The following is a 12,075-nucleotide window of genomic DNA, read 5'->3' as shown; positions in this document are numbered from 1 at the left end:
AACATTTTGGCAAGATTTACATATATATAAGTATCACTCTGCCACATACTTATTCTTTTGCATGCAGTGGTATATTAGTGAAAGGTTTTAGAAGTAAAAATATCGTAAAGATAAATGAAATAAAGTTCTTGAAAAATCAAATTTGGTTTCCAAGCTTATCTTGACTCAGGAAAACAAAGCAGACTACACTGTAAATGGGTTCTCAGTATGTATCATAAATAGGATAATTAATTTTCTTATTATACAAATAAACACCACTCTCATGATGCATCAGAGAATCACAAAGAGCTTTACAAACATAAAATTTATCCTTACAAAATCCCAGTAATATACCAGAAGTATCATCCCCATTTGACAGATGGAGAAAGTGAAATACAGGGTGGTTAAGTGATTAGCCAAAGGCCACAGACAGTTAACTTTGTAGCTGGAATTATAAGCACAGCTTGTATCTGAGGGAAAATAATTATTACGGCTTTATCAAACTCAAGAGAGTATATGTGACCCAAGCACCTGTTGGTGCCAATTGGCAGAGGGGATGCAGAGGATGTTACAGGGATCCCCTGGGTCAGATATATGCATAATAGTTCTCCCAAGGATGGCTTTAAGACTGCTACTTAAAGTCTGTCTCATGAAAGGAGGGCTACAGCCAAACGAGGTTGTAAAGTGCTGCAAGGATTTTGGGCGAGCCAAACTCTACAAGAGATGAGACTATCTAGTTAACTAAGTCTAGGCTCTAGAATGCATACTATGATTTTATTTGTAACCATTTGTTTCCAATACTTCTACTTGCTGTCACTTAACTCTCTTCGCTTCATTAAATAAACGTATACTTGATTTCACTATAAACGTAACTAAGTGCTGTGCATTCAGCAGAGAGGTGATCTGAGGTGGAATTGGCAAGCTGGGGTTTAGTGTTTCTTTGGAAGCAGCGAATCTATAAATATTGCAAGCATCCAGTGGACCAGGGGCTAGACACTCCAGGGAGGGAGGGGCTCGAGGATTGGAGTTTGCCTGTCACTAACCTCTAGAGAGACAGTGGGGCCTGCGAGGCCTAGAGGGGAGTACTTGTGTTTCCTGTGGACAGTGGAGTTCATAAATTTAAATATTCCAAGGCCAGAAGGGACAATTGCAATCATTTAGTCCAACCTCTTGTGTCCACAACACCGGCCAGAGAACTTCACCAAAATAATTCCTAGAGCATATTTTAAAGAAAAACATCCATTCCTGATTTAAAAATTGTCAGTGATGGAGAATCCACGATGACCCTTCATAAATTGTTCTCATAGACATGAAGGTCAGAAGGGACCATTATGATCATGTAGTCTGACCTCCTGCACAATGCAGGCCATAGAATCTCACCCACCCACTCCTGCAATAAACCTCTCACCTATGTCTGAGCTATTGAAGTCCTCAAATCATGGTTTAAAGACTTCAAGGTGCAGAGAATCCTCCAGCAAGTGACCTCTGCCCCATGCTACAGAGGAAGGCGAAAAACCCCCAGGGCCTCTTCCAATCTGCCCTGGAGGAAAATTCCTTCCCGACCCCAAATATGGTAATCAGCTGGACCCTGAGCATGTGGGCAAGATTCACCAGCCAGTTACCCAGGAAAGAATTCTCTGCAGTAACTCAGAACCCACCACATCTAACATCCCATCACAGGCCATTGGGCCTATTGAACATAAATAAAGACAATTAATTGACAAAATCATGTTATCTGATCATACCATCTCCTCCATAAACTTATCGAGCTTAATCTTGAAGCCAGACAGGTCTTTTGCCCCCACTGCTTCCCTTGGAAGGCTGTTTCAGAACTTCACTCCTCTGATGGTCAGAAACCTTCATCTAATTTCAAGTCTAAACTTCCTGATGGCCAGTTTATATCCATTTGTTCTTGTGTCCACATTGGTACTGAGCTTAAATAATTCCTCTCCCTCCATGGTATTTATCCCTCTGATATATTTATAGAGAGCAATCATATCTCCCCTCAGCCTTCTTTTGGTTAGGCTAAACAACCCAAGTTCTTTGAGTCTCCTTTCATAAGACAGGTTTTCCATTCCTCGGATCATCCTAGTAGCCCTTCTCTGTACCCGTTCCAGTTTGAATTCATCCTTCTTAAACATGGGAGACCACAACTGCACACAGTATTCCAGATGAGGTCTCACCAGTGACTTGTATAATGGTACTAACACCTCTTTATCTCTACTGGAAATACCTCACCTGATGCATCCCAAGACCGCATTAGCTTTTTTCATGGCGAGATCACACTGGTGGCTCATAGTCATCCTGTGGTCAACCAATATTCCAAGGTCCTTCTCCTCCTCTGTTACTTCCAATTGATGCATCCCCAGCTTATAACTAAAATTATTGTTATTTATCTCTAAATGCATGACCTTACATTTCTCACTATTAAATTTCATCCTATTACTATTACTCCAGATTACAAGGTCATCCAGATCCTCCTGTATGATATCCCGGTCCTTTTCTGAATTGGTAATACCACACAGCTTCGTGTCATGTGCAAACACATCCACTTTTTGTGCCGAGGTCAGTAATAAAAAGATTAAATAAGATTGGTCCCAAAACCAATCCCTGAGGAACTCCACTGGTAATCTCCCTCCAGCCTGACAGTTCACCTTTCAGTATGACCCACTGTAGTCTCCCCTTTAACCAATTCCTTATCCACCTTTCAATTTTCATATTGATCCCCAGCTTTTCCAATTTAACCTTTCAATTTTCCAATTATTTTCCAATAATTCCCCATGTGGCACCGTATCAAACGCCTTACTGAAATCTAGGTAAATTAGATCCACTGCGTTTCCTTTGTCTAAAAAATCTGTTACTTTCTCAAAGGAGGAGATCAGGTTGGTTTGGCACGATCTACCTTTTGTAAAACCATGTTGTATTTTGTCCCAATTACCATTGACCTCAATGTCCTTAACTACTTTCTCCTTCAAAATTTTTTCCAAGACCTTGCATACTACAAATGTCAAACTAACAGGCCTGTAGTTACCCGGATCACTTTTTTTTCCTTTCTTAAAAATAGGAACTATGTTAGCAATTCTCCAGTCATACGGTACAACCTGAGTTTACAGATTCATTAAAAACACTTGTTAATGGGCTTGCAATTTCATGTGCCAGTTCCTTTAATATTCTTGGATGAAGATTATCTGGGCCCCTCCCCGATTTAGTCCCATTAAGCTGTTCGAGTTTTGCTTCTACCTCGGATATGGTAATATCTACTTCCATATCCTCATTCCCATTTGCCATGTTACCATTATCTCTAAGATCCTCATTAGCCTCATTAAAGACTGAGGCAAAGTATTTGTTTAGATATTGGGCCATACCTAGATTATCCTTAACCTCTACTCCATCCTCAGTGTTTAGTGGTCCCACTTCTTTTTTTTTTCTTCTTATTTATATGGCTATAGAACCTTTTACTATTGGTTTTAATTCCCTTTGCAAGGTCCAACTCTACTTGACTTTTATCCTTTCTCACTTTATCCCTACATGTTCTGACCTCAGTAAGGTCCTAGCTTTCCTTGCTGATCCCTCCCATCTTCTACTCCTTGTAGGCTTTCTGCTTTTTCTTAACCACCTCTCTGAGATGCTTGCTCATCCAGCTTGGTCTACAACTCCTGCCTATGAATTTTTTCCCCTTTCTTTGGATGCAGGCTTCCGATAGCTTCTGCAGCTTTGACTTGAAGTAATCCCAGGCCTCCTCTGCCTTTAGATCCATAAATTCTTCAGTCCAATCTACTTCCCTAACTAATTTTCTTAATTTTTGAAAGTCAGCCCTTTTGAAATCAGAAACCCTAGTCGAAGGTTTATTTTTGTTTATCCTTCCATTCAGTTTGAACTGAATTAGCTCATGATCACTTGAACCAAGGTTGTCCCCTACAACCATTTCTTCTTTGAGGTCCTCACTACTCACCAAAACCAAAGCTAAAACGGCATCCCCTCTTGTTGGTTCAGCAACTACTTGGTGAAGGAATCCATCAGCTATCGCATCTAGGAAAATCTGAGCCCTATTATTATTACTAGCACTTGTCCTCCAGTCTGAGGGTTAATTACTCGCACCGCCAAAAATATACACCTTATTTCCAGTTTGAATTTGTCTAGCTTCAACTTCCAGCCACTGGACTGTTTTATTCCTTTCTATGCTAGATTGAAGGCCCTATTATTAAATATTTGTTCCCCATGTAGATATTTATAGACTGGAATCAAGTCACCCCTAACCTTCTCTGTTAAGCTAAATAGATTGAGCTCTTTAAGTCTATTGCTATAAGGCATGTTTTCAAATCCTTTAATCATTCTCTTGGCGCTTCTCTGAACCTTCTCCAATTTATGAACATCATTCTTGAACTGTGCACACCAGAATGGGACACAATATTCCAGCAGCGGTCACACCAGCAGCAAACATAGAAGTAAAATAATTCCTCTACTTCTACTAGAGGGTCTCCTATTTATGCACCCCAGGATCACATTAGCTCTTTTGGCCACAGCATCACCTGGGGAGCTCATGTTCAGTTGATTATCAACCATGACCCCCAAATTTTTTTCAGAGTCATTGCTCTCCAGGACAGAGTCCTCCATTCTGTATGCATGGCCTACATTCTTTGTTCCTAAATGATACATTTACATTTAGCCATATTAACACACATACTGTTTGCCTCCTCCAATTTTTGTGTAATCTACAAAGGTTAATCAGTGATAATTTTATGTTTTCTTCCAGGTCACTGATAAAAATGTTAAGTAGTGTAAGGCCAAAAACCTGATCCCTAAGGGTTCTCACTGGAAACACCTGCTTGCTGACAATTCCTTGTTTACAATTACATTTTGAGACCTATCAGTTAGCCAGTTTCTAATCCATTTAACATGGGCCATGCTAATTTTATACCATTTTAATTTTTTAAATCAAAATGTCATGTGGTATCAAATCAAACTGCATACAAAAATTTAAGTATATTACACATCCACATTATCACCTGTATCAACCCAATTAGTAATCTCATAAAAAAATATCAAGTTAGTTTGACAGGCTCTGTTTTCCATAAACCCATGTTCATTTGCATTAACTGTAAATCCATAACATGGATGTTGGACAGCTGACCCCGAAGAGGCACAGATCAGGCTTCCTCAGACTCAGGGCAGGTGGTAGCGAAGTGTCTCAACTCTGGGTGCCCCCAACAAGCGCCACATATACACCAAATAAAAATACAGACAGAACTAAATGAGAATGTAAGGGATAAATGCTGGGATACAGCTGAGGATGTCTACACAAGCCTCTTGGGAATGTCTTCCAGTCACTGCAAGACTTACATACTCAGGAAGGTATGTAATTGGCTGTTTACCCCTCTTTTCACCAGCTATTCCTTTTTGGACTCTCTTTTTTTTGCCCCCATTTTTCATAAGGAATACCTGTTTTTCCTTGGTATTGTGCCTAATTTCTGTTTAACTCTGTGGAAGACCACAGAGTCACCAACACTGGTGCATTCAGATCTGGATGCTTTATTGATAACAGAATCATTAATAATGGATTGCTACAGTGGTCTACCTTATGAGGAGATTCTAGGATTTCATATCAGAATTCCAGTCTACTTCTAATTTCAAGGATATTTTACTTACTGATGTTATGTAGCTGCAGATATCAATCTTTAATAAACTGGAGCCAAAATTTTCAAACTTGGGTGCCTTAAAATTAGGCATATAATTACATTTTCCCCCCGCAAATTCCTAAATAACAGATACCTATTTTCAGAGGGGCTGAGCACCAGCAGCTCCCATTGACTTCAACAGGTTGAACTGTGGGCCTTCTGTGCCTCTGACAATCAGGCCACTTTTATTTAGGAGCCTACCTATGTATTGAGGGTGGACACCTTCAAGGTCCTCGGGGTTTAGGAGCACAAATCCCAGTGACTTTCAGGGCAACTTGCGCTTCAAAATTCCTTAGGTAGTTTTGAAAATTTCCCCCCTAGATGCCAAACTCAAGGCACTCAAGTCTGAAAACTGTGAGCAGGGTAATTAAAAGAAACATGAAATTTCTGTACTGCCTTAAGAGAGACGGATTATATGATCTAGCAAGTTCTTTCCACCTCTAACTCTGAGGACCCCTAACATACCTACCTATGCCTATAAACACACTCTTAATACAGCCTTTGGGGGGCTGGGTTTGGATCTCAATTACACTGGATTTAGTGTCAAGTGTAATTCATCTGATTTAAGTGGAGACAGTCTAGATTTACAACATTGTAACAGCAACTCAGTCCTTTCAAGGCACTAGCCTAGCACACTAGGCATTGTACTTTCCTTGGAAAGAAAACGATTGTATGAAAGACACAATCAAATCACATTTCTAATCAAAGAAATAATAATTAAAAAAAGCCACCCTACCTGAGCTGTGCTTTAAGTTCAGTAAACCTGGGTCGTCTGCTGGGGTCATATGCCCAGCACTTGGTCATAAGGCTGTAGAGAGTAGGAGGGCAGTTTGGAGGCATTGGTAACCGTTCACCATTCTCAATTCGACCAATCACATCATTGTTCTTCACTCCTTGGAAGGGCTTTACTCCATGCATTAAAATTTCCCACATACACACACCTGGAAACAAAAAGCAAGAAACTTCCTAAAGTGAGTGAACAACCAAAATCTGTGTTCTTGAACAAAAAACTCCACGTTAAAGCTTAAGATAATGGAGTTGCTACTGAAGTGCAGCGCTGGGGGCAAAATGAACAGTCCTTTCTCCAGAATAGCCATGTTTAGTAATTACCATGTATTAGAAGTTTAACAAAGTTTCCAATGCACTTTGTCCAGTACACACAACCACCAAAAGAACCCACTCTTGGCTGAGAAATATAGCTGGCTAATCTATCTTTTTTATATAGGACCTATCATCACATTACCTACGTACTGACCACAGAAAAGAATACTGAGCTATGTTAACTCTATCTCTAAGTAGGTAGCGTCTATAAAATTACATGCATTACTAATCAGGTCTAAGTATGGGGAAGTATGACTTGCATCTAGCTCATCGCAAGCAGACAACTTTGAAAGGCTTCAGATTTAACTACTTTTTATCTCTTCTAAGTCAGACTGGTTGCTCATATTCAAATCTACATTTTTTCATAATGCTTGTCCCAGTGTCTATTTTCCATTGCCTTGTTTTGACTTGTGTGTGGTATTTTTATACTTTGACAGTGTTTTATTATCGGCGTTTGTTCAACTTTTTTCTGTCGAAACTATGTATCAAAATGTAGTTTCTGTTGAAACTATGTTACATGTGTAATGAGAAAGAGATAGCCTGTGGGCCTATGAGCAGCTGGGGTACTCCACCTGCACTGCTGTTCTACGCCAGATGGAAAAGATACTTTATTTTGCAATTAGAGATTCCTTTTTTCAACTAAACAGTCATTAATCTTGATAAATCACATACAGTTTTGCTTTATATTACTTAGAACTCTTTTGTTTTAAAGAGAACAAGCTGATTTTTTTCCCTGTAACTTTCTGCTATTCATACCCTGCTTGCCTTTTCTCTGCCTGTCACAGCTTGTCTGGTCTGTGGAGCTGAGTATTCAAGACTGGGAGATCAGACTACTGCAAAAACAGGAATGGTTTGCATAGTGAAGGGGACAGGATCATGGAAGATGGCACGCATTCCTATAATTCCTCTTTTCACTCAACCTCTTGTCTATTCTAAGATGACAGGAGACAAAGGGATGAGGAGAGCTTATATGCACCAAAAGCGGTTGGAACCACGGTCAGAGTGAGTGAAGAGTGGGAGGGAGAGAAAGCCAGGACAAGATTTGGATCTCAGCCCAATCTTGTGAGGTGACTGGCCTTAATTCAATTTCAGGCTTTTTTTAAACATTCAAAAACACTTTAAATATCCTGCTAATTCCTCTTTCATAGTTAATGTTAAATGCTAGAAACAGCGTAAGACAACAGAGGAAAAATACCCAGAGCAAGGGTGAACTGAACACTAGGAAAGGAAGGAGACAAAAGCAAGGACATTCACCAAGGGAGCCCACAGCACAGGAAAAAGTTGTGAAAATAGGAAAGCAGAAAGTGCAAATAACGGCTGGATAAAGGAACACCAGCACAATTATACTAGAAGACAAAAAAGAAACAAAATAAGATAAAAAAATTCCTGTTATGACTATGGGTCTCATTTTCATTTACCTTAAGAGCAGCTGTTAGGAGTGGTGAAAAGGGGCCTTACGATAAATGAGAATCAGGCCCATGGTGTACAGAATGAAAAAGCATGGAGAGATATAAAGTACCCAGTAAGAAGTCTGATTTTGGGATATGTTAAACAAACAATGGAGAGGAACTGGAAATTGTTCAGTTTCCATTAATAAAAATGGAACCATTAATTATCTTCTCCTCCAACAGTGAATCTGAGAAAACCACCATCCATATTCACTTACCAAACATCCACACATCACTAGCTGAGGTAAAACGTCGGAAGTTGATTGACTCTGGAGCCATCCATTTGATAGGTAATTTTCCTTTGGAAGCTATGGGGAGATGAGAGGAAAAGGCCATTATTTTAGCTAATAAGCTCTCAATGTAGATGTTCTTCGATAAAATAATTTAGGACCAAGTCCTAGCTCCAGCGAACAACTCGGTCAGGCTTTGTGTAAGAAACCTCTGTGCTTGCCCTTTGGCTCCTGCACATTCTTTCCTGTAAGAGTGAGTAGGTGAGGAAGAAATAATGGCTAGTAGACCTGCAGTGTTGTGAACAGACTCCTCCAGCACCATTTCAGAGGGTTCCTCACTCAGCCTACAGGAGTCATGGAAATCTGCAATCTCAATTGCAACAGAACCACCGTAGTTTTACTGGAGGCAGGGCCGCCTGTTATTGGAAAGGAAGAGCAGGATTTGCTGCTAAGGCTACAGCTACACAGCGATCAACATTATAGTGCTAAAAACAGTGGTGTAGATGTTGTGGCTTGGGCTTTGAAGCTTAGGGAGGGATGGGCTTTAGAACCTGAGCTCCATCCCCAGCCACAATGTCTACATGGCTATTTTTAGAACTGTAGCATGAGCCTCAGAAGCCTGAGTCTGTCATCCTCGACTCAGACTCATTGCCACAGGCTGCACAGATATACCCTAAACGTACATACATTGGATGAGCTTTTCCATTCCTGTTTCAAGTTAATGCTTTTTATCTGAAGGTATTTAAACTCCTACAATTAGCAATTATTTGTACCAAGCTTGAAGCTGCCATATACAATCTCACATACGGAGCAACTGTTTTTTAACTGAACCAGGAAAAAGTTTGCTTGTTTGTTCAATTTAAAAGAATGCAACAAATATTTGATGGTTTCACGTAAATTTCTCCTTTCACCTTTGTGAGAAAGTAGATGAAGGTATTTTGTTCACATTATTATGGACATCACAGACACCAGAAGCCCTACTGGAGAATGGGGGGAGGGGCCAGGTAAGGAGCTTTTAAAGTATGCTGCAAATTTAGAAACATTTAAAATATTTTTACATATTGAGAGAGAAAAAAAATTATAAACATTGTTCCTAAATGTGCACCCTATCACTAAAAATGCTACTTACTTGACCCTCTATAAACAAATTGTATTTTCCTGTCAGGGTCCCTACACATCAGCGGTTCTCAAACTGTGGATCGGGACCCCAAAGGACCCAGGGCTGGCTTAGACTTGCTGGGGCCTGGGGCTGAAGCCCGAGTCCCACTGCCCAGGGCTGAAGCCAGAGCCCGAGGGCTTCAGCCCTGGGTGGCGCGGCTCAGGTTCCAGGCCCCCTGCCTGGGGCTGAAGCTCTTGAGCTTCGGCTTTGGCCCCCCTGCCCAGAGCGGTGGGGCTTGGGCTTTGGCTCCCTCCCCCACCCGGGGCAGTGTAGCTCAGGTGGGGTCATGAAGTAATTTTTGTTGTCATAAGTGGGTCGCAGTGCACTGAAGTTTGAAAACCCCTGCTATATATCATGCATTGTGGGGCATCACATCAGAGTTCAAGCCAGTCATCTTCAGTCTTGGAAACCCCAAAGGGAAAAAAATGTATATTTCAAACCTTGTGTGTAATGAATGTCCCTATCTCAAACTCACTGAAAACAATTTGCAGGTCCCCATGAACTCACCCTCAGGTACTTGGGCTGTGGCGTGAATATGGGTATTTGTTAAATGAGTTTCAAAACCATAGATAATATTTGATACTTTAAGGGCTTGTCTACATGAACATTTAGTTTGCTGCAAACTGGGGTGTGAATCTACCCTGCACTGGCTGCGCACTAACTGTCCCTGTGGACCCAACCATCTGGGTGGACTCTGCTGATGCACCCTAATAGTTCGTTAGTGGGCTTTCATCTACTCTGCTTTGAAATGGGAGCAGATTAAAGCACATTAACAAACTCTTAGTGTGCATCAGCAGGGTCCACATGGGCAGTTAATGTTGGCAGGCTAGTGAGGGGCAGATTCACACTCCAGCTTGCTGTGAACTAAATGGTCATGCAGACAAGTCCTAAGAGTTGCAAAGAAAGCAGTATAATGCCGCCCCCAAACTGGAATTATACCCATAAATGAATTTCCTGTCTTTCACCTATTTAACTTAACCATGTGATTTTTTTTAAACAGCTGTGTGTGTGAATTTATTGGCATCTGTTAAACTGTTTTACTTTGTATTTTTATGTAATTAACCAGATTTCCTTAAACTAATTGTTTTGATCCTTTCAACTCCTTAGCACACACTCAATTCCTGTGACTGGCAAATCAGCTCACTGACCTGCCTCTGTAGTTTAGGTCCACTAAGTACAGGCTCCTTACCTTTATAGTAAGTACTGTCTTCCATATATCGGGACAAACCAAAGTCTCCTAATTTCACGCAGTCTGTGGAGGATACCAGCACATTTCTAGCAGCAATATCCCTGCCAAACAAACCAGAAATTTATCGTTTGTAGTCACCTGTTTTTTAGATTCAGGTTTTCTTAAAAACACAGAACCTTTGTTACAGACCAGAGGTATCAACTAACACAGTGGAGTGAACCAAACTAAATTTTTTATGATGGTGTTTGGGCCAAGAATATAAAGTTAGAGTTGTACACAACCAATGACACCCAACAGGATTGCCTACTGATGACAGTGGAAAGTTTACAGAAAGACTGAGGTCACAATATGGCCCTTATGAGTAATTACATTTTTATGTGATAAAGTTATTATTGCATTCACCATCACTCTGGGAAAAGGGGTGGAGACACTTTCAGGACCAGCATTATTTCTAGCTTTTGTTAACCAGCAATTTGCACAAGCAATTATCACATTGCATGGGCACACAATATTTGTTGAATAAATGCAGGTTTCAGAGTCCATGTATTTACAGTCACTGGATCAAAAATTTAGGTGGTAGGTCTTAGTAGCTAGAATAGAATTAGTTGGGGAAGCAGGGGGAAGGGAAAGTCTTTGATATCGCAGAGGTCGGGAATTGGAGTAATGTCTTTCGTGTAAAGCAGGCATCAACTCATGCTCTTTGCAGGAAGGGCTTGGATTTGCAGGGAGGCTATTGTTCTCATGGCAAGGCCTGGAGGTTTTCTCATTCAGTTACCTATATGGGACTGCAGGCCTTGGATTCAAGTGGGCTAGTTATGCCTCGGGCACGTTAGGAGCTTTGGCTTTCAGCACTGAAGCAGGTGAGTGAAAACCAATGGCAGCTTGGGGTAGCTGCTTTCTTCCATTAAAATCACAGCTTCCAGGACAGCTGCCTTGACATATTTTTTGCTGATAGAGATTTTAATAAAGTCACAGCCACTTGGTCAAAATTCTAGTGCCTATCTGTGTCCTCACTGGCCTCGGCCATTTACAAGATAATATGCCACTTAAACATACACAATTTATACACTTATACAAATAAAACGCTTAAGTCCAAATTGGCATACATGGAATTTGCATGTAGAAAATTGTTGGCAGTATTTAACAGTGCCAGAGATGAAGGACTTATGGTCTGTTTCTTGTCCTACACAACTAACTTACTTAAACTAAAATTCTCCTCTCTTGTATGTGTTTTTAAAATTCACTTGTTTGTTAAACATAGGTATTTCCATTACAGAAACATTTCTGTTTTCCC

At 40.6% G+C, this 12,075-nt stretch overlaps 1 protein-coding gene across 15 annotated transcripts in view; it reads right to left on the bottom strand.

Annotated features, from left to right (window-relative positions):
- Positions 1-12,075, bottom strand: part of PTK2 (protein tyrosine kinase 2) — a 378,469-nt gene that overhangs the window by 58,886 nt on the left and 307,508 nt on the right. For all 15 annotated transcript variants that reach the window (XM_073330034.2, XM_073330030.2, XM_073330031.2 and 12 more), the window contains 3 exons: positions 10,782-10,882; positions 8,422-8,511; positions 6,391-6,595 (listed from right to left, as the gene is read on the bottom strand). In XM_073330034.2, the coding sequence (XP_073186135.1) occupies positions 6,391-6,595; positions 8,422-8,511; positions 10,782-10,882 (396 nt within the window). The remainder of the gene's footprint in view (positions 1-6,390; positions 6,596-8,421; positions 8,512-10,781; positions 10,883-12,075) is intronic.

The sequence above is a fragment of the Lepidochelys kempii genome, chromosome 2 (genome assembly GCF_965140285.1).
Source record: "Lepidochelys kempii isolate rLepKem1 chromosome 2, rLepKem1.hap1, whole genome shotgun sequence".
Lineage (NCBI taxonomy): Eukaryota > Metazoa > Chordata > Testudines > Cheloniidae > Lepidochelys > Lepidochelys kempii.
The sequence above is the reverse complement of the archived record's forward strand: the minus strand, read 5'-3'. Positions and strand labels throughout refer to the sequence as shown.